Source organism: Polypterus senegalus, chromosome 8 (genome assembly GCF_016835505.1).
Source record: "Polypterus senegalus isolate Bchr_013 chromosome 8, ASM1683550v1, whole genome shotgun sequence".
Classification (NCBI taxonomy): domain Eukaryota; kingdom Metazoa; phylum Chordata; class Cladistia; order Polypteriformes; family Polypteridae; genus Polypterus; species Polypterus senegalus.
The window spans coordinates 80,541,446-80,564,100 of NC_053161.1; the positions used below are offsets into that span (position 1 = coordinate 80,541,446).

The 22,655-nt window shown below is 38.5% G+C and overlaps 1 protein-coding gene across 2 annotated transcripts in view; it reads left to right on the plus strand.

The window, feature by feature from the left end:
• The window catches only part of prkcq (protein kinase C, theta), a 108,919-nt gene that overhangs the window by 61,755 nt on the left and 24,509 nt on the right, over positions 1 to 22,655 (plus strand). For both annotated transcript variants that reach the window (XM_039761327.1, XM_039761328.1), the window contains exons 10-12: positions 3,580 to 3,689; positions 3,825 to 3,942; positions 11,609 to 11,757. In XM_039761327.1, coding sequence (XP_039617261.1) covers positions 3,580 to 3,689; positions 3,825 to 3,942; positions 11,609 to 11,757 — 377 coding nt within the window. The remainder of the gene's footprint in view (positions 1 to 3,579; positions 3,690 to 3,824; positions 3,943 to 11,608; positions 11,758 to 22,655) is intronic.

A 22,655-nucleotide genomic window follows, 5' to 3' on the forward strand; every position in this document is an offset into this window, starting at 1 on the left:
CTTTCAGAGAAGTAACTCGACTCACATTCTTTACTCAGGATAATGCAATCATTGTTACAATTTTATTGTTTATGAGAATAAACAAAAGATATTTAAAAGTTTGACTGAAGCCAGTAGAATAGTATATTTGTTAAGAATTTTTATGGCTTAAAATCCCACAGACATTGATTTAACCTACGTTAAGATGATGACTGTAAAAATTCAGTACCTCTTTACCTAGCCTTATCCACAGATGTCATGGAGGTAAAATTCAGAAATACTTAATTACGGTGACTAAATGATATTTCTGTGGTAAAGCCAACATTTGAGGTAATGACTGCAAAACATTTCCAAAATAAGGAAGTAAGCAGTTCTTCTTATCATACAAAGGACAAATGTTTCAAGTAGCCATTTATATGAGTTTCTATAGAGGGCAGATACTGCTTATTCAACCATGATATCAGTGGCAGTCACATTGGCGGCACATCCTTTCATGATTGTGCCACATTGTGAAAATGGTATGAGAGATGGCATCCTGTCCAGCTCATAAAACAACACATTCTGTCATCTGAGTGCAGCTAGAGGCACCCTGACTTGAAGAAATCAACCAAAACATGTTCATAAGCATATTGGACAAAGACAGAGTAATAAATGTGGCAAATGGTTATACACAGTGTTTCCACAAACAAATGAAGCACTGGACAGAAACATCTTCTTCTTTTTCTTTCAGCTGCTCCCATTAGGGGTTGCCACAGTGGATAACCTTTTTCCATATCTTTCTGTCCTCTTCATCTTGTTCTGTTACACCCACTGCCTGCATGTCCTATCTCTCCACACCCCCCAAAAATCCAAGCAAATAGGTCAGAAGTACTAGAATTAAAAAAAAAAAATGGTGGTTTTTGCAAAAAGACAAGTTAAACAAGTGATAAGCCAATGCCACCATCCAAACTTCTCTTTTATTTAGTTCTGTCCTTCACAAGATGTGACTGACATATTAATTGAGTAAAAGAAAAATGTAAGTGTTCTGGAAAAAAGAAAAAAAAACACATTTAATTTTAATAAATATGATTACCTGTGAAAAGCATTATTATTGAGTCTGTTGTCATTTCAAATATGCTACACATTTCCAACTGATATTCCTTCTATTCAGGTAATATGATAAAAGCTTTGTAATGCTTTTTATGTTAGTAATGAGTGCATATGTTTTCCATTAAAGGTTTTTTAATTAAATAAGACCATTAAATTATCTGTTAGTTTCTTCGACTAATTACCATTTGTCAGCAAATGTTCTTCTTTTTTTGATTAAACTTAATGTGCATATTTCAAAAATACACCTGAGTATACACTTAAATGTTCATACTTGAGAGAATCAAGAAGAATCCCGGTTTATGGCTTTCTTCTACCTCAGACTCATATTTATTCATACAGTATATAGTAGATGTTGTTGAAGTATTGCAGCTGCAAGGAGTATAGCGGGTCATGACAAACACATTTTGATCTTGGCATAGCATCATCTCTCCCCTTTTCTGCGGATCAGAGACATCCAGATATTTCCACTAGCCACAGGTCAAGAGTTTAAGTGGTGTACAGGTTACCTGACCTGTTTTTTTGCATTAGTTTTTATTTTAGTGCAATACTACAGTAGGATAGCTTTACATGCTATACTCTGTGTGTTTTTACGCAGTTCCAGCTTTAAGCTAAATTATAAAAGATATACAAGAATTGTGAAAGAAAAACAGAATGAAAAAAATGCATTGTACTTTCAATTTTAAAGATGTTGCCTTCCTAAGAAGAAGTCTGTTTGGCTGAGCTAGATGCATAAATGACTGATAAACACAGTAAGAAAATGTATCCATCCAGTCATCTCTCCATCTTACTACTTGAGTATAGGCTTTCTTTGGTGGAAATACTCACACTTAAACTTACATCAGTGCGATTTACACATTCTTAAATTTAAAGTTGCCATCTAATCTGACAGCACACATTCCTTGAAGAAATCTACTACAACACAACCTAATGAAGCAAACTCTACACAAACAGCTTTCTCAGCTACTGAGTAGTCTCCATGAAGATCTTTACCTGTAAGGGCTTCTGCAGATGGTGTAAAATACCCATAACCACTTGAAGGGGTTCTAGACTAATGATCCCAAGAAGAACCACTTATGAGGAATTAATCCAGTTCTTACCCAGAAATGGGGTTTATAGCATGTTTTGAGCCAGAGACATCTGGGTTTAGTGTTTGCAAATAAGCTGAAGCAAGAGCTTACTAGCAAAAGCAAAGACTTGGAGTTCTTTGTGATATCTGGTAGGTTAGATATTGAGGAAGTCATCACTTCTAGAATCCACAGGTATCAGACCTATATAGGAATTCCCCGAAAAAAAGTTTGTTTCTAGTTTTGTCTGTTGATTTTAATTGAAGAAGATGCTATGTTACTGTACATCTCATAAATGTTTCTTTTGGAACTAGATGTGCTTGTATAATGGGTGACAAGACCTTCTCATCGTATTGTCATGAAGTCAAACAGGATTTTTTTTGTTTCTATATATTTAATGTTGTTCTAATAAACAATGCTTATTGCCAAGAATGAGCTCATCATCACTAGAAAATTAGTGCATTTTTATCGGGGGGGAATCAAAAAACCTTGTTAAGATTACAGATCTATCAGTTTGGGATAACTCCTGAAGAGGAAGAATATTTAAAAGGATTCTTTTTTGGACAGTTCATTCTAGGAGGTGAAAATAGACCTTGCTACTGAAAATGGACAAAAACACAGGCTGAAATTATAGATATATACTGCTAATACTCTTTGACTCTTTGCCAGTCACCCCAAAATTGTTCACTGGTTTATGCACTGTACATATAAATTGTGTTGATGTACTGTATTACCAATATAGAAAGTGGAAAAAACAGCACACCCCCTTTTGCTGACTGTTATGGTTCATTTTGCACATCATCTACCAACACAGAAGTTCATTTGTCAATATAATACTATAATTCTCACCCTTATGTGGAACATAGGTTGCTACAAACTCTGTAAAGAGAAAATAGTTAAACAGAAAATATACAAATAACTAGAAAATGCTACAAATTGGTAGCTACTGAAACTCCTATTTCACAAGAGGAATAAAATCTTTAAAAGATGCCTTTTCAATCATGAAATTGCTCCATTATTGTCAATTGGATTACTTGTATGGGTAGGCTTCTCATTTTCATAGTAAAAGTTCACTAATTAGCTCTGCTTTCCTGAAGGGATCCTGTCTTGCAATGAAGCACAAGTTTAAGTTCTTCCTTTTGCTATATCCTGTTTCTATATTGCATCTGCGCATATGATATTAAAAACATATTTTATAGCATAATGTACCTTCAACTACTGTACTTATCATAAGCATCTAATAATTGGTATTAACTAATTTGACAGATTATGCAAAAACATCTTTTTTTCCTATTTAAGAAAGCAGCCATCATTCGAAGTGTCTGATTTTTGTTTGTATCTAATATGTAAACAAATTGATTTCAGTTTTGATTCTCTGCAAATCTAAATTATGTGCTAAGTGAGCAAGCAAAACACCTTACTAATGTCTTATGGTTTGATTTTGTAGAGTGTGGAATGAACGTTCATCACAAATGTCAGAAGAAAGTGGCCAATTTGTGTGGTGTGAATCAAAAGCTTATGGCAGAAGCACTAGCTGTAATAGAGAGTACACAGCAGGTAGGTATTCTGTTCAGTAAGTGTGCTTCCTGAACAAACATGCAAAATTATGTGCAATGTTAAATTTTCTGAAAAGTGGGAAGTCGTGATTAGAAATATTTTTATGTTGTACATTTATAGTTTGTTTTTTTCTAGGCACGAAGTCAAAGAGACAATGAGATCATTGGCCGGGAGGGTCCTGTGGATATTAGTCAGCCTGGTATCATCAGAGAGCCATCTGGGATTATGCAGGCTCCTGTTTCCATAAAAAGAGGTAAAACTATAGAATTGTTTCATGTTCTACTGCAAATCACATTGTTTAGAGATTGGTAAAATTAACTTGAAGTCTGATTATTGAAACAGAAAATAATGTTTTTCATTAAATTCATAATTTTTAAAAAATCACCATCAAATTATTGACCTTATGAGCTTAAACTGCATCCACCATGCAAAGTCCTCCAACTTGTAGGGAAAACTTGGTGGTTGGTGGCAGGATTGGCATTCTAGCCTCCGTAAAAAAAAAAAAAACTTCCCGTAGCTCTAAAATAACAAATAGGACCACTTTCTGCTCTCCGCGGGAGTAGCTGTGCTGCAGTCCCCCATAGGAAGGCTACTCTCATTATTAAGGGGATATAGGAAAGCCCTCGGGAGCCTCATTCCCAGAATAGTCAAAACCGTTAGAGAGCCAATGGGGTCAGACCTGTTGGGGATCAGAACTGATGTGGTGCTGAGGTGTCGCCCACTGCAGGGTAGCACTCAGGTCCCAATTTAAGGCGGTCCATCCAAGTAGGCACGTGGAACGTCTTGTCTCTCCGGCATGATGGGCATCTTCCTTTGCTGTTGGAGGAGCTTCGTAAACTCTGCATCTCAGTGGCACCACTCTCTTAGGTGCACAGACCTGGCCCGATCTCTGTAGATGGAGATCTTTTTATTGGTCTGGCTGTTGCTGTGGTGGACCGGCTCCTTCCAATGGTGTCTGATGTCACTCCTTTCAATGAGCATAATATGAGACTCAGATTAAGGCATTCTCTGGGTGCCTTGTCTGTTGTCTCAGTGTATGCTTGACTGCTGTGCATGATGTCTCGTTTAGGGAACCATTTTATTCGCAACTTTGCTTTGTGGTTGATAGGTGCCCCTGAGGTGACACTCCTCTAGTCATGGGTGATTTCAATGCGACCACTGGTACTGACAGGGCTGGTTATGAGGATTGTGTTGGTCCCAAAGGGTCTGGAGATGATGGTGAAATTGGCTCCATGTTCCTTGACTTTGCAAAAGCTGCAGATTGCTGGATCCTGGTTCCTGTGCCCAAAGCCGCATTGTTGGACTTGGTACTCCAATACAGGTGGTGCGGTGAAGGAGATTGATCACATCCTCATGGGCATATGCTAGAGGCTCCTATGACACTCCAGGGTCTACAGAAGTCCCCAGTTTATGATTTCTGTCCACAGACTTGCTACTCTGAAGATCCAGCTTAGGTTCAGTAGGCTACCACCTACTAGGAAAATGAGGATGGACCTGGCTGGACTCCAAGATCAGGCTGTATCTAATGAGTCTACACACAGATTGTGTGTAGAACCTGCAGACCTGGATGCGACTACTGATCCTAATGTGATGTGGGAGACCTTCCGTGACAAGATCCTGAAGGTTGCTGAGGGTAGTTCCTCCGGTATTCCCTGAAGGAGGTGTTTCTTCTCACAAGGCACCCTGGAAATCATGAAGAGGAGTCATAGAGCATGGCTTGATGGCATCTCCCGTCTGTACTGGGAACAAAGGAAGAACAGCTGTGAGAAGGACAGCTGTGAGGGCTCTGTGGGGAGATAAGGAGGTGTTTGTTAGAGTAATCTGTGAGCAAGTGACACACCATCTATGATCTAGTGACCCATGTCCTGCTTCGAGAGGAATCGATGCATTACGCACGTTTGAATCTGTTCCACGGAGAGTCTCAGTCAGGGAGGGTGATGGAATGGTCCTTACAGATGACGCTGCAATTGTGACACGCTGGACTGGCTACTTGGAGCAGCTGTTTAAAACCAATCCTCTGGGTAGTATGTTGGACATCTCTGGATCCATGGTTCTTGAGGCTGATCCTCCAATTAGCTGTAAACCTCCCAAACTCACTGAGATTGCACATGTGGTGAACCAGCTGATGGTAGGGAAGGCTGCAGGGATCTGTGGTATATTACATCTCCAGGCTGGTGGTAAGGCTGTCCTCCTTGCATTGCAAGCAATCTTTGCTTCCATAAGGGAGACTGGTGTCATCCCAACTGACTGCAAAATGGGAGTTGTCATCCCTATCTGGAAATGGAAGAGTGATCGTCTGGATTGCGGCAACTACAGGGAGATAACACTGCTCTTGGTGCCAGGTAAGGCCCTTACTAGTGTCATCCTCAATAGGATCCCTGATCATTTGCTCACCTACCTGTGACTGGAGCAGTCTGGTTTTACGCCTAAGAAGTCTACCATCAACCGCATCAATCGATTTTTGTAAAGCTTTTGACTCAGTTGATCGAGTTGCCCTGTGGGACATCCTGAGACTTTGCAGGATCCCCCCAAAGTTGCTGATATCAGGCTTGGCCAGTACATTGGTACTGAGAGTACAATGCAGAGTGGAAGCAGATCCTTTGCGTTTTTCCCAGTTGATTCTGGGGTTCATCAGGGGTGTGTTCTTGCTCCTACTCTGTTTAGTACTTTCATGGAATGGGTGTTGGGCAGGATCATGGGGTCCAGTGGCTCTGGGGCATCTGTTGGTGAGGAAAGATTCACTGATCTTGACTTTGCTTATGATGCTTTGATCTTCGTGGAGTCAATGGAGGCTCTGATTGGGGCTCTCAAGAGACTGAGTGAGGAGTCTGAGTGTCTGGGCTTGTGAGTGTCTTGGATTAAAAACAAGATCCAGGCCTTTAATGACCTCTTGGGCTGAGTTGGTGATTATGCCTAAAATGAAGCAGGAGCACAAGGTAATGAAGTCTGTGGTACAAATGTATTAGGGAACATAATAAACATATTACTTACCTGACCAACCTAAACAAATTATAAGGTTTAGGGTGGCTGGTCCACATATCTCCCAAAGAGTGCCTTGATTAGACTTCTTCTGCTATTTCCTTGCAAATTCTCTCTTTCTCTGGCTTGTCTTTCTGCCTTACCTGAATCTGCTCCCAATTCCGAGCTTTGTAGTGCAGTGGCCAGAAGAGGCTTTTAAGGCCTGGCCAAGAAACACTTCAAGAGTAGGCATGTAGATCACTTACATGGTCAGAAGTGGCCTTAAAAACTCCTGGGATAATCCTTCTAGACTCCACAAAGTAGCTCCAAGTGTTTTGCAATGCTAAACTCTACACATTCTTTAAATGACCACTTCACTCCAGGACACTGGTGAATTAGCGAACCACCTATTGGTCTGGTGTGTCTTCACTTGGACTGGATTTGACTCACAAGCCTTAGGCCTTTTTTTAAAACGCAGAACAGCACTTTACTTTATATGATAACTAAAGTGTGAATTTTATTTTAAACTTAAAAGAATCTGTACTTCTTAACTAGACAGAGATTCTGTCAGTATTTAGATGTAAAAAAAAAAAACACTAGCCAAAATTAACTTTCGACAAGCAGTTTAGCCTTCAACATCAGTACGATTTGCTGGGGGCTGTGAAGCATTGAATAAGTGTTACATAAGGCACTACAGCAGGAAACACATCTTCTACAAAGCAAACCACTAAACATACTGTGTAAACAAAACAAGGTCTGCATCTACAGCTTGCAGCCTTTTAATATGCTGTAGTATTTTAACAATATTCATAATACTGTCCATTCTATTATACATTCCCATTCACTCATGTGATAGATAAATCATAAATTTGGAGAAAAATAAATTGAACTGAAACAAACATGATGTAACACTCACCCACACACACACACTCACACTCACACACTCATTTGCACTCTTCTGACACCTGGCAGCAAATTGCCTTCCTTTTGCATCCTTTCTGTGAGATTTTCACAGACCATTTTATACACTTTAAGCTTTAAAGCTTTATAATCAAGCAACCAGAAACATAGTAACAGTTACACTTTAGTTTAGGTACAAAAAAGACCTTAACAAAGACTTATTTTGGAATTCATAACACTTATTAAACATAAGTAGATGGATTATTTATTCATCTCTGTGCAGTGTGGCATATTGACATGATGGTAAAATTACTTATTAATATGATGGATTCACAGGTCTTATACAAAATGTGCAATATCAAGAGAAATGTCTCTCAGTTAAGCCACCTCAGACCACTCTAAAGTGAAATTTTGTTAGTAGGTCATATTGTAGAAATAAATAAACACTGTTTTAAGGACCAAAAGAAGTGTCTGCTAAGGTCATGTTACATAGTAGTAAATGAGTAATAGATGCATTTCTGCATTACCTAAACTAAAGTATTACCAAAATCACATTACAACATAGACATCAAAGCCTAGGCAAAAATACAACCTAAGTAATTTTTCAAAAAGAGGGACTTCAAATGCATTAAATCATAACACCAAACACTTACTCCATTTGGAAAGTTATTTGATAAAAGTTTCACTTTGAGAGAGTTATCAATATAGCAATTTGAAGTCCAGAGGTAAAAATGAAATGGGCAGGAGCCTGGCAGATATTTCAGAATGACATTTTAAAAAAAAAAATCCTACAATATTGAGAAACAAAATCTACACTGTTCTATTCATAGATTTTTTTCAAACTTTTTCCCATTGAATTATAGAGGATGCATTAGGATTCCTCCAGTTAAGAAAAAATTGTGAACACACTAGTGATATAGTGTAAGAAATCACAGCGTTTATTCCTACATAATCTAGTCCCATCTGCTTTTACGCCAAACCATCAGAGGATCACAAATAAGTGTAAGTTTGACATGATAGATAGATGTCTGATAGATAATCAAATATCTCCCCCAAAATAGTCATAATTTAAGACAATACCAAATATATGACCTAGTAGGCCTGGTGCTAGATAACATAGTTCACAATAAGGGTAAGTTATTGATATACTTTGAATAAATCTGATCTGTACAATTTTAAGATGATTTAAAGGACATCTGCATAGATTGAAGAAAATTGTATATTATGAATAGAAAAGTTCTATTCCTGAGATATTAACAGAAAAATCCTCTCCAAGCATTTTGTAAGATAATCTCAAGTGCATATCGTGACATTAAAGTCTATTTACGACCTAAAATATTCAAGCATGGATATTAATGGAAAATTATGGAAGATGCACAGGTTCTGTTTAATAAAGGTTCTAATTTATTAATAGAAAAAAGATAGATTGATGGAATTCCATATACAAGAAATAGCTGACAAAAGAGTGAAAACACACCGGTAATATAAACATCTCTTAAGGTTGAAAATCTTAATGACTTCCATAAATTAAATAGTGTGTAAGTTAAGGAAGGCTGGAATATAAAATCATCCTCACAATGGATGATGCAGAGAGCAGCATCTCGGCCTAAAGTGCTTCTTTCATTGATTCCTTATTTTGAGCAAGTGATGAGCAACCAGATTGCTAGTAATTTGACAATAATTGTTTATTACTGGAGTAAAAAACAATTCATTTAGAGAGTAGTTAAATAAATATTTTCTTTCAAAGTCAAACCAATTAGATGCATTTTGATTAACTTCTGCTCCATTGCCTGAAATTATTTTGCCATGCCACCCTCTACTTTAAATTTAATAGATGGATTTTATAGGACTACTGCATTCAGAGTGCGCTTCACTGTGCCTATCACTGCCATACAATTGAGAGAGTGTATTAAACTTATTGTGAGGATTCAGACAGGACTTACTTTCTGATCATTTTTGTTGTTTTATCCTCTTGTTTTTATTTTATTTTTTACTATAGAGTTTTCAATATGTCACACATTTTCTTATTTGGGTCAGTTTTTGGTATGGTTTCTGTTGCTAAAATCTTTATACCAAAGTAAATCACCACTGACATTTGTTGATAGAATGATAGATAGATACAACATTTTGAGCCATGATACTTTTTGGGTTAGTAGAAATATTCTGTCTCTGCTGCAATAGTTAAGATGTCAGCTGATTGTATGGCATACAGTTGTGACAGATAGGGGGCGCTATTGCTCCCTTGAACCCCTGTCCACGACTCCAGACACCAGGTAAATGTCCAATAATCAACTTTATTAAATTGCCACAGTGCACAAAGCACCCTCTCCTCCACAATACTCATAAACAATCACTAATTAACACAATAATCCAATTCTCCACTCCCAGACGCGTTGCCACCCTTCCATCCAGCTCAGCTCAACGCTGAAGTGTTTAACCCTCTCTGTCCATGTGACCTGGAACACTTCCAGGTCAGATAAAAATCCTTCTTTTCTTCACCCAGGAAGCACATCGTTCCCTTTGTCCACGTGACTCTAACATACCTCCTGGGTGTAAGGCAAATAACCATTGTTCCTCCCTGCAGCGTCTCCTAGTGGCTCCCATGGCATCTAGCAGGGCTGTGTATAAAAACCGCAGTGTCCATGATGCCCTGCTGGTCTTTGGGGAACCTCCATACTGCAGGGAGGGCTCCACCTGGCGGCTTGGGGGTATTGGCCGGGATAAACGGCTGGCCATACACCACAGTATTCCCATCCCAGCGACGAAGTATAATTCGGAGTGGCCTGCCCCAAGAGGGAAGTCTTTCTCCAAGAGGACGTTCCAGTCGAGCCTTGACTGATCCGTATATCTTGTTCCCTGGAGAATCCAAGGGGAATATTAGTCCAACTCGAAAGCTTGTCCCCCTCTCTCCAAGGACAGTTTCGCCAAATGAGGCCCAACCTTCGGCACCCATAGCACTGACTCCCTCCTCCTGTTATTCTCCCCCTGTGGGACTGAAAACAATTGGGAAACGTTAGGTCCGTCCCTTTTCTCGCTGGGAAAGAATCCCCTGCCACCTCTAACGGTTCACTCTCTCTTTTTTCTTTCTTGTCAGGAGACCCCCGTTTTATTTTTGGGATCTCCTGTTTGCTTTGGGGTTTTCCCACAGTCTGAGCCTCTTTATTTAATAAAAAGAGACCTTTTCCTGTCTGCACCCCTTTAGATTTATTAATAACACTAGTCGGGGTCTTTAGGACCGAATCGCTCCCAGAGACAGCACCATCCAGCTGCTCCAGCTCGATCGGCCCTTCCAGCTCAGCTCAACGCTCTGGTGTTTTGTAGTCCTTTTTATAGTCCTTAACCCGGAAGTGTTTAACCCTCTCTGTCCATGTGATCTGGAACACTTCCAGGTCAGATAAAAATCCTTCTTTTCTTCACCCAGGAAGCACATCATTCCCTTTGTCCACGTGACTCTGACGTACTTCCTGGGCGTAAGGCAAATAACCATTGTTCCTCCCTGCAGCATCTCCTTGTGGCTCCCATGGCATCCAGCAGGGCTGTGTATAAAAACTGCAGTGTCCATGATGCCCTGCTGGTCTTTGGGGAACCTCCATACTGCAGGGAGGGCTCCACCTGGCGGCTTGGGAGTATTGTCCGGGATAAACGGCTGGCCATACACCACACAGTATACAAAAATAACCACCTGCAAACTCATTGTGTCACTTATCACACGGTCATTGTGCCTTTGGACATTAGGATGATTCCTGAAAGATCACTTACACAGACAAGAGAATGTAAAGTCACAACACAGACACTACTCAACCTGAAAACAAACTTGGTAATAAGAAGTGTCAATACTACCTGCTGTTTCTTCTTTCTACCTGCAGTTAAAAATATTATTTTTTATTAGTGGATCATATGAAGTTACCTAACAAGCACTTAAAATGTTCTGTCTTGATTTTGAAATACATGGGTAAAAATATGAAGTTCATTCATCTAAGCAAACTTGTCTCAAGTCAACTATTTGAACTGAAAAAGTCTAACTTTTTTGATACTAGATGTTTATTAACTTTCTTTTCCAGAGATTCAGGGTATATCTTGGGAAAGCCCTAAGGTGGAAACTCCTGAAAATGATTTTCCAACATATGCCGTACCAAGGAAAGAGCAGCATAAGTTTACCATTGATGACTTTGTTTTGCATAAGATGCTGGGAAAAGGAAGCTTTGGAAAGGTAAATAAATATTTTTAAAAAGTATATATGAATGATTTTCTATTTTTAAAAAGGTGTTTCAAAAATGCCAAGTAATACCGCTATCTAACATTGTTAAGAAAATGCTGAGAACAGTTTGCCAACAAAATGAGCTGCTGAAGAGGCTCTATAGCTAAACTTTTTTAAGAAGCTAAATATTTTAAAAGTTCTATTTGTATTCACCGTATATTTTAATCAAAGTTTCCTCACTTGAAATTATGAATCTTCAACATAAAGTGAGAGTTAATTATTATTTTCCACAATCACAGCAGCATATATACAGTAGTATGTGTCAAGTTTTGCAAAATAATGGATTTTCAAGCAATAGCAAGATATTTTACGTATTACAGACTAGGTTTATGATGATATTTTTCTAAAGGGGTTCTCTTTTTGGGTCTTGGGCTTCTACTCCTTTGAATATTATATCTAGGGTTACGTCATGGGTGACATATTTGTAAATTGTCTGCCCGGCAGAGGCTTTCAGGGTGATCTCCATCTTAGTCAAGCAACAGTTTCACTATTCAAAAAGCACTTGGTTTGCCTTTTAATGTTTTTGAAAGGGAAAGATGCTTTAATGTCCAGCACTTTGAGAAGAAAAATTACGTCTCAGACCATGAAAAAATCAGGAAGTATTTCTTATGAAGCCACATAAAAAGAATATTCACCATTTGAGTGGAAGGAAAGTATGTCTATTGGAGAGTCAGACAAGAAAAAATTTTGTGTGCAGTGGGAAATCAAGTTAAGTAAGACTTTAAGGATTAATAAGAAAAAGATAAAAGGAAAATGCTATTAATTGGGTAAAAAAGAACTAAATGTCACCTCGTGAGTGCTAAACAGGGAGGCTGAGTGTGTTTGGCACTGGAAAATCCCAAGTGGGTGAAGCACTTTGTTCTTCAGTGTAAGAGACTCAGAGTGGCTAGGGGTGAGTAAAGTATATGGAGTGTGCTTGTGAAAACTGAAGGAATCACACTCAAGACATATCTAGAGTTACTTTAAGTGTGGAAATTTTGAAGAGAACTTAACATAGGGTTGTTGGAAAGATATATTTTGGTTTTTGAACCTTGGATTCATTAACAAACATTCCACGTAATTATTACCTGGCTTTGTCAGCAGACATTATTTTAGTAAATAATCCCAAACAAACTACAGAAACAGTACTATTCACATCACTATGTAAAATAATTCAATCAGACGCTGCAAGCTCAGATAATACAGATAAATTAAATACTACCACTATACACAAAATGTAGCTTATTGCTTTTAGCTTAAATGACACCAATGACTACAATAATTTATTTACTAGCTTCTACACCAACAAGATTATAGACAACATTAGCTTCAAAAATCATAAGTACAGTGTAGTAATTAGTCTTTGTCCAGTTCCTGTTGTCTGAAAGGTTAGTGGTAATACTTTGTCCTGAAGTCTTCAGGGCCCATGGACAGATTTGAGTGGCACCAGAGGTAGCACAGCATGCTGTGTGTTCTTTTGGCCCCTTAGTTATGTTGCTTTGCAGTGTCTGTCTGTACCACAGTTACAGTCTTTCAAGGTCTTAGACTGTGATCCATTTTTGCTAGCATAAAATCAGATTTGTTGAGGTTTGTGATCATCAGTTACATTCTTTGTTTCAGCAAGCTAAATATTTTGCTTTTACATATGATTGTACTATTCTGCTTTCTTCAGTGTGGCTAGAATCCATGAGGAACCATAGCTAGACTCTGTTACAAGTAGTTTTAAACTGTTATGGTTAAGATTAGAATTCCCCTTTGAACAGAAGGGTGTTTCTTTTTTTTTTATACGCTATGCCCATAGCAGTAAGGAGTCTGCTAGTGAGATGTCTTCTCACAGGTAGAGAGCAGATACAGGCAACAAGGATTTTGATACTTACATGCCATTATAAACTAAGGAGGGTTCTCTTTGGGCTCCAGAACAAATAGGTCAAGTCTTTGCAAAGTTTGTTCATTAAAAAAGAAATAGCAAGTCATTGCTATTTTTCTCGCTCACCCAGCCATGAATAAGTGCAAAAGAGTATGAGCTGTACAAGCAAGAGTGTCTGATTATTAAATATTTATCTGTCTGTAGGAGAGTGCTAGACCTCTTTCAGTTTCTTCACCTACAGCTGTAACTCTGGTCTTTTTAGACTTGACCTTCAGTGTTTTCACATTTCTTTCCCAAGTATTCCCAAATCACCACTACCTATTTGAAACAAATAACCGGCAAAAATAATGCCTATAAAAAGTATTCACCCTGTTCAGATTTTATTTGACATTGTCAAAAAGAATGTAAAACTGATCTCTGCAAAGTGGTCTAAATAATTAGAAATAGTCAAGTCAGTCATTTTCCAACCTGCTATATCCTAACACAGGGTCACGAGGGTCTGCTGGAGCCAATCCCAGGCAGGAACAAACCACGGGCAGGGTGCCAGCCCACGAAAGGGCACACACACACACACACACACCAGCACACACTAGGGACAATTTAGAATCGCCAATGCACCTAACATGCATGTTTTTGGAATGTGGGAGGAAACACCCGGAGGAAACTCACGCAGACACTGGGAGAACATGCAAACTCCACGCAGGGAGGACCCGGGAAGCGAACCCAGGTCTCCTTACTGAGAGGCAGCAGCACCACCTAATTACAAACATAATATAAAAAACAATGTATTGCACAAGTTTCATGCCCTTCAAGTCAGTATTTAGTAGAATTACAACCAAGCAGGCTAGAGGTCTGCCATTTCAAGTCAGTTCTCAAGATAGTTTTAAGGCACCAATTCACACTTCCCATTTAGACAATGAATGGAAACCAAATCAGTTCAGTCTCAATCTCCAGCTTCAAGGTGTCCTTTGACTCTTCCACATTCAGACAATGTATCATGCACTTTACTCTTTCAAGGTTTTCCTGTGATTAGATATTTTGCTTGACTTAAGCCCCCCTGATCAGTCAGTACTTGCTGACTGCTCTTTGTATAACTTAGAAATTCTGAACTAATAGTAGAACTGCAATAAAATAACTTAAAATGGGAGTACTCTGCATATATACAGTTATGGCAGCTTTGTTCCAAATTAGGTCTTCCTGCAAAGTAAATGAGTGAGCAAAATATAACTAGTCAGACAAACTCCTAATACATTTGTAAAAAGAAGAAAGCCATTAATTAAGAAAAGTCAGGCAAAACAAACTCTCTATAATCAAAAAGCCAAAATAATATGACTATGATTTAAGTTTGTAACACTACAGGGAAGAAGAGTAAGGAGAGGGGCTGTCCAGAGAAAAAAAGAATATGATCAACATGCAACAACAACTTACTTTCCATAAGGAAGCTTTATCCTAATGTCAGTTGACATAGTGGCAATTTTTGCTGCATTTTAAGAAGTGTTTTCCTTAGTGACCGAGCGAATAGCGCCCTGATAAAGCAGAAAACACCTTCTGTGAAGCATGACAAGCATGGTCTAGCATTCTAACATTGCAAGAATCCTGGGTGGGTTGTAAATGTTTCTTTTTTAACAGGAGTATTCCGTTTTCTTCCATAACTCCATGTAAGCAATTGTAATGTGAATGTTATTCATAATTACAAAGACATTTGTAATCATTAGATTGGACATTGTGTATTGCTAGTGTTATCAATGTAACAGTAAGAAAATAAATAACAAACTGGTTAAATTTGCAGAAAATACTAAAGTAGGGGTAATCAAAGACAGATAAAGTAAATGCAGCTGTATGATTATGAAGGGATCTCGGCAGGATACAGTCTTGCACAGGTTTGTAGCAGATGAAATTTAATGTAAATAAATAGATGAAAAGTATTAAAATTACTGAAAAGTACAAATGTTAGATATAAATACATCTTCAGTTTAAGCAAACAGAAATTAAAAGAGGGTGATGTGATTTAACTGTTTTAAATTAAAAAGGCATGTTCTCCCCGTGTCTGCGTGGGTTTCCTCCGGGCACTCCGGTTTCCTCCCACAATCCAAAGACATGCAGGTTAGGTGGATTGGCGACTCTAAATTGGCCCTAGTGTGTGCTTGGTGTGTGGGTGTGTTTGTGTGTGTCCTGCGGTGGGTTGGCACCCTGCCTGGGATTGGTTCCTGCCTTGTGCCCTGTGTTGGCTGGGATTGGCTCCAGCGGACCCCCGTGACCCTGTATTCGGTTTCAGCGGGTTAGAAAATGGATGGATGGATGGATAAATTAAAAAGGTGAATTAGTACAGTGGATCCTTCCTGTTACTTTAAAATAAATTATTCGACAAGAACCATAGACAAATTGAATAAATATCATAGGTACACAGTAATCAATTGAACAGGATTGATGAGTTTGTGTGGCCGAATGACCTGTTCTTGTCAAAATTAACCTAGTGTTTGTAAATAATAGTGTTTAATGAAAGTTTTTTTTTTCTTCCCTTTTTGGCTATTTGCAATTATATCTTCTTTCCTTCATTTAAACTTTTTGCAGTTTACACAGAGTATCATATCTATTATAGTGGAAAGTATTTTCTTTTATGCTTTTAATTTATTTTTACTATTTTAGGAAGCTATGGAGCTAATAAGGTTTTGCCAGTCTATTGCTTTAATCATATATGTTTTTTGTCACGTAGTTGCAGTTTGCAGAGTATTGGCCGGTATTTGCCACTTAGCACCATTTTTTTGATAATTTCTATATTTACCTATAAATTTTACATCAAATTATAATTTTCAGGACTGCTTCTGTCATTATTTCTTGATGATGTAGAACAGCCTTAGGAAGAGGTCAGTTGTGACTCCATAATGTCAACCTGCAGCATTTGAACACATTAGTAAGATTTCAAGACCATTTAATACTAATATTCTGAATGTATATTAATACTTAAATGAAATTGCCAAGTTTAAAACGTATATACAGTAAAGCCTTAGATACAAAGTATATCTGTGAATGTGGACCTCTCGGAGTTTGTTGAACAGACAAGCTCATCACTTATACAGAATTGGGGAGCATTTCTGACAGTGAGACCTATAAGTACAAAATAACTTATATAAGTATCAGTACTAATTTGCATGTTTCAAGGAAAAAAAGAAACCTAATTTTTATGTCCAGAATCACAGTCAAATATCAGAAACAATGACGTTCTTTGCAGCATCTTCAGTACTTAAAATCTTAATTTTCTTGACCCTGGTAAACAGAGGTTTGTGGAGAAAGATTTCCAAAGTTAAAGAAAGATTTCACAATAACATCACCATTGAGTTCATTTTGGCTGAAAAGAAGATATAAGTTTCTATCACCATTAGTTAACATTTAATTGTATATATGGAAACATTCTTTCTGCATGATTTTAAAGGTTACTTTAACACTGGTGATTTTACTATGTTCCATTACAAACAACATCACATCCACCGGAAGTTGAGTATGCACAACTGGAATAACATGCACTTTCGCATACTATTGGTATTTGACTAGCACTAGGGAATCCATTCCCGGACGGGTTTATCCATTCCCAGGAATTTGGGAATCCCACATGTCATTCCCAGGAATCCCGGGCTCCTGGGGATGACACAGTGCACAGGAATCTCACATGTGAACGGTTTTAGAACGACCGACACATATTTTTAATAAAACTACTGCAATATGTTGACATCAATAAAAGACTAACCTTATCTACAAGCAGTTCATGCTGTCATATAAATACATGTATCTAATCCAGGGGTGCCCACACTTTTTCAGTTTGCGAGCTACTTTTAAAATGACCAGGTCGAAATGACCAACCTACATTAAAAATGCTATATATATATATATAATATATATATATATATATATATATATATATATATATAATATATATACACATATTGCATAGTTTTACTGTCAAATAATGCAAAGCGTATGTGATACATGTGTCACCCGTTATGTTGCGCCACAGCGTGTGGTTCGTTTATTTGACAGAATGTAGATCGGGTTAATTACATTCATGGCATTTGTAGTCTGAATCACAATCTCATTGTATGGGTGGTTACATACCAGGTAATGCTTGTGTCGGCAAACATCCACCATGGTGCCCTCTTCAGTTGCAAGAAGCAGCTCATAGAATGTTGCAAAGTTTCACTGTCAAATAATGCAAAGAGTACGCGACACATGTTTCGCCCTAATTCTGGGCTCATCAGGCATACACACTCACTGCACCAACGGGAATCCAACCTCAGACATCAGCGTCGGAGGCAAAGCTACGGCGTGTGGTTTGTTTATTTGACAGCATGTCGATCGGGGTAATTACATTCATGGCATTCATAGTCTGAATCACAATCTGATTGTATGGGTGCATGTGGGACGACCAGTGTTTTAGAAGGGAAGAGATCTCGGACTGGCCACCCTGTATGTCAATCAAGTGGCAAATGCCATAGGGAGGATATATGATAGACTAATGTTTAAAAAATGTATTTTTTGAATGCAACGCGATCTACCTGATCAGATACTGATACACTTGTTCTAAACAACGCCCGTGCTTGCCGTTGCTCTGAAACACCGCCATTTCAGTTTTTACTGATGCATCCAGTTTCTTGTCATCATTCTGTGATGGCAAGTTTCTTGGCACAGATAACGAGGATGCAACAGACTGACACATTGCAATTTCAAGTAGCAGTTCAAAGCTGTTGTCTGACAGACGTCAATGAAGTCTGCCCTGTCCCGGCATTTGTGAGCTGCTGAGTGCAGACTCCTCCCAGTCCACTGTGCTCAGTCTTAGTCGGACCCAGGAGACTGACAACTGCTGCTGGTTGACTGAATCGATCTGCAAAACACAACATCGTGGGCCAAAAAACTGTGCCACTTAATTATTTTCAACTATAACTCTGTTATTTCTTGATCGATTTTTACACTTTTACACACTATATATGCGAGCTTGGCCGTTCCCGGTTTCCCGGGGATTTAGAGCAGTTTCATTCCCGGGAATACGGGAATGAAAAATATCCGGGAATCCCGGGTTCCCGGTAATCGATTCGGAATCGAATGGATTCCCTAACTAGCACTCCACTGCATCCAAACAGATGACCCCCCATCCTCATCAGAATGAACACTTTGTATTAATTTGTTGTGGACTATTCACACAGATTTTCCTAGGTACCCACATGACCAAACAGTAATTTTGTTTATGATGGTAGAGGTTCAATAACAAAGAACCCCTAAGAAAATCATCTTGCTACAACCTACAGTGGTGTAGATGTTGTCGTATGTATGGCCAGATATGTAGAATGAGAAGCCTGGTGTGACCAGCATGATCATGTATTACATCAGAAAAATTGATGAGGATTCTATGCATCATTGCACTTACAGATCATCACTCCAGTAGAGGTCCACCATTTGGGAGCTGATAGATAAGTTGGGCATTGAGGGAACAGCACAGTGCTCACTGTCAGTCTGAACATCCACTGTGGTCTTGGTACCAACACCTAAGGTTTTGTATGACTTTTATATATGCTATCCACTTACTGTCACATTTAAAAAATATTTAGTTTTTACCAGGAAGTGTCAATATGCTGGGATTTGAACTATTTTAGGCTGAAAGAAGTTTCTAGCAGTTAGATCAAGGTGTAAAATATGGGGGTCCTGGCTTGTCCTTTGTTTAGACTCGATTGGGTGCTTGATCCCCAGTGAGGAAACTAGCTGACCTGCAAGCTTCTGCACATGAATGCATGACAATCTCCCCATCAACCCCTCATGACCACTTGGCTATGCTACCACGTGCACCTACAACTCAAATAAAACAAATTTCACTGTTTTTACCTAAAAACTTGCACACTGCCATGGACCCTTAACATGCATCCTCACAAATAGCCATTTAATTTTAGAAAAGTTCTCATAAATGTGCTTGCCAGGAAAATCTAACACCAAAGGTATCTGTTTAAAATAAAGGTTATTTTTAACTGAACATCACACCACCATATCACTTCACTTTGAATTTAAATCTTTCATATGATAAATAGTAAAATGTTAGTCTGCCTTTGTTAAATATTTAAAATGAAAATAGAATACATGACCTGCGTTGATGATTAAACACATTATGGAAGCATACAACTTAAGAAAGAAACTCCACAAAAAATGTAAAGAAGAGTAAAAAATACCAAGCTAGAAGGCTACAGGAAATTGCCACAAAAATCAAAATAACTTTTGCATGTTTGTGAAATACCGTGAAATGTGAAAAGATATGAAATTGAGAGCAGGAAGAAACAGAAAAAAATCATTTGTTAAAAAATCATAAATATATCATGAATATTTCAATAAGTCTCAGAAATATAAATGAAAAAATTACATGGATAAAACTGAAAACAGGAAATCAGATGAATACATAGTTCTCCTTTTATGAAAGAAAAAATAAATGTGATGTCCCAAAAGGCAAAAAGAAATGTATTAATGTGCTTAAAATGTAAGTAAAGCCTGTTTTGTCCACTAGTGCTTTAATGACAAAATGTTCAGGCCTAATGAACTTGTATCATTGTGAACTTTATAAATATATGTGAGAGTGATACAAAATGATGATGTATTAAAGTGTAAATTGTGACTTCAGCCAAAGAGTTGCTTTAGAGCAAGTAGAAAAGCTCTGCTTCTCATATAGGCGCCGCAGTAATAGACAGGGTGAGAGGTGCTTGGAAGATACTAGAGGAGATATCCCTATTCTGATTTCTAAAGAAATGTTTCTGGCATTGAATGGTAAACTATATGAATCTCTCTAATATAATTTTAAAAATCCTCGGACAACATGAGACTTTTTAGCCTGGGACAAGACGTGACTTTTCCAGAGAGATATTTTCAAGTCCCGCGACACAAGACTTTGTGCCAAGAGATTTAACCACACCCGGGGCCAGAAATAAAAGACAAAGAGTAGATGACAAAGTAGACACATGCAGAGCAGGTTAGAGATATATAATGAAAGTACTGAAAATCGAAAGTCTCAAAAAAATTAAAGTAAAGATCGCATTAGAATAAACAAACGGAAATTATTACTTAGTGAAATAACGGAACAGCAAAATGAGATTGAATATATTGTTTGGATTTAAACTTTAATTTGTAGATTGTCTAATCAGGGAAAAGTCGTGTTTCTTCCCAATGAAGACGTGTATCTGCAAGAATTAAAAGAATTGTTTGGTGAAAGTGCAATCCACATACGCGAGCAGCAGAGATGCAAAGTGGCTGGTGCATAGCGTATGCTGGGGGGGTTGGCGAGTAAAGCAAGCAGCGGGTGAAGCCCTCTAATGCTTTAAATTTATGAGACATGCCTGTGGAAAAAGATGACCATGAACCAAAGCTGTAGAGAACAGAGATGAGAATAATCAGATGGATATGTGGAGTATCACAGAATGAGAGGAAGATAATGCTGATTTAAGAGAGAAATTTGTTGTGGAGACAATACATGTGCCAAGGAGAAACAGATTAAGTTGTTTGGGGCACGTGGAGTGAAAGACAGAAGATGATTGGGTTGAGAGGTACACCAAGATGGAGGTGGAATGGATGAGGTCCAGAGGGAGGCTGAAGATATGGTTTGAGTGGGTGGCAGATGATATACAAATTATAGGTCTCAATTCAGACAGTTTGCTGTAAAGATTATGAGGAGACAATAGGCTAATCTGGATAAATTCAGAAAATGGCCATTAAACTGAAGATGATGGTGCTAAAAGAAATGAAAGATTTTATGTGTATACATTTACTCTGGCAGTGAACAAAGCAAAACATACAAAATAGTTTAGCTAGGTTTAGACTGGTTTACTTATTAAACATTAATCTAGACCAATTGTTCTCAGTCTGATGTACCTGTACCACTAGTGGCATGTGAGATTCTCCAGGTGATACATGGGGGTTACACAAAAAAAATTAGAAAGTGACTGTTAGTTAGACTGTGCAATGACCAGAATCTGAAACACAGGCTCCTTTCAGTTCCACAACTCCATCTCGTCATCCTGCTGTTATGCAGCTTTTGCCCCATGTGGTGAAGTGTGTTAGGGATCCGTGGTGGTACAGAGTTTTTAGTATAAAAAAAGTCTGTTTAAACTTGGTGGGGTTGAGTTTGTGCCATTGCATAGCTGTCGCGCTGTGGGGTGTTCAGTGAGAAAACAAGGTGATTGCTTGTTAACAGGCAGGGGAAACCGGCTGAGCTCTTCCACATTGACACTCTGTGACCATTAAGCAAAGTGTCTGCATCCACAACCTGAATAAGAGAAAGGAAAGGGAGTTAAGAAGAAATGAACAGAAAGAGAAAGAAACAGGAGGAATTCAAGAGAGTTGTGTGGAAGCAGAGTGAATTGGGAGTGTAAGTCAATATAATGGATAGCAGGCATGACAATCATAAGGATACCATGGTGGAGTGAGATTGACAGTGCTCCAGTGACTGTTCACTCCTACTGAGCATTCAGGGAGCAGGAGTAGCTGAAGGGCTTTAGGGATCATCATGCAGATGCCTAGGATGGTTGCAGGACGATGAACCTGGGCTTTTGGCGTCCCAGCAGTAATTGGCTGAGGTGGCTGGGATGAAAGCTGATTTAATGGTTGAATGAACTTGCTGGTGTCTCAGCCCTGCTACAGAGACCAGATGGGTGAGTGGCGTGAAGACAGGAAAAAGAAAGACACTGAGCCTTAAGGAACAGTGAATCAAGTTTTATACTTGATTTTAACTCTTGCTGGATTATTATTATTATTTATCCCATGAAAAAGATTGATATTGAAGATCTTTAAACTGCACTACACTTTATTTATTTGGAAGTTGTATGAATAAACATCACTAAGCCCTTTTTCTGTAACAGTCTTGTTTTTCTATGTTGCCAATGTACTAGTCTATCCCGGTCTTTACTATCAATGCCCTGGAAAACGGGTGATGCTGAGACTGTGAGCAACCTGGGCATCACACCCTGTCTCATCATGTGCACCGCCTGTG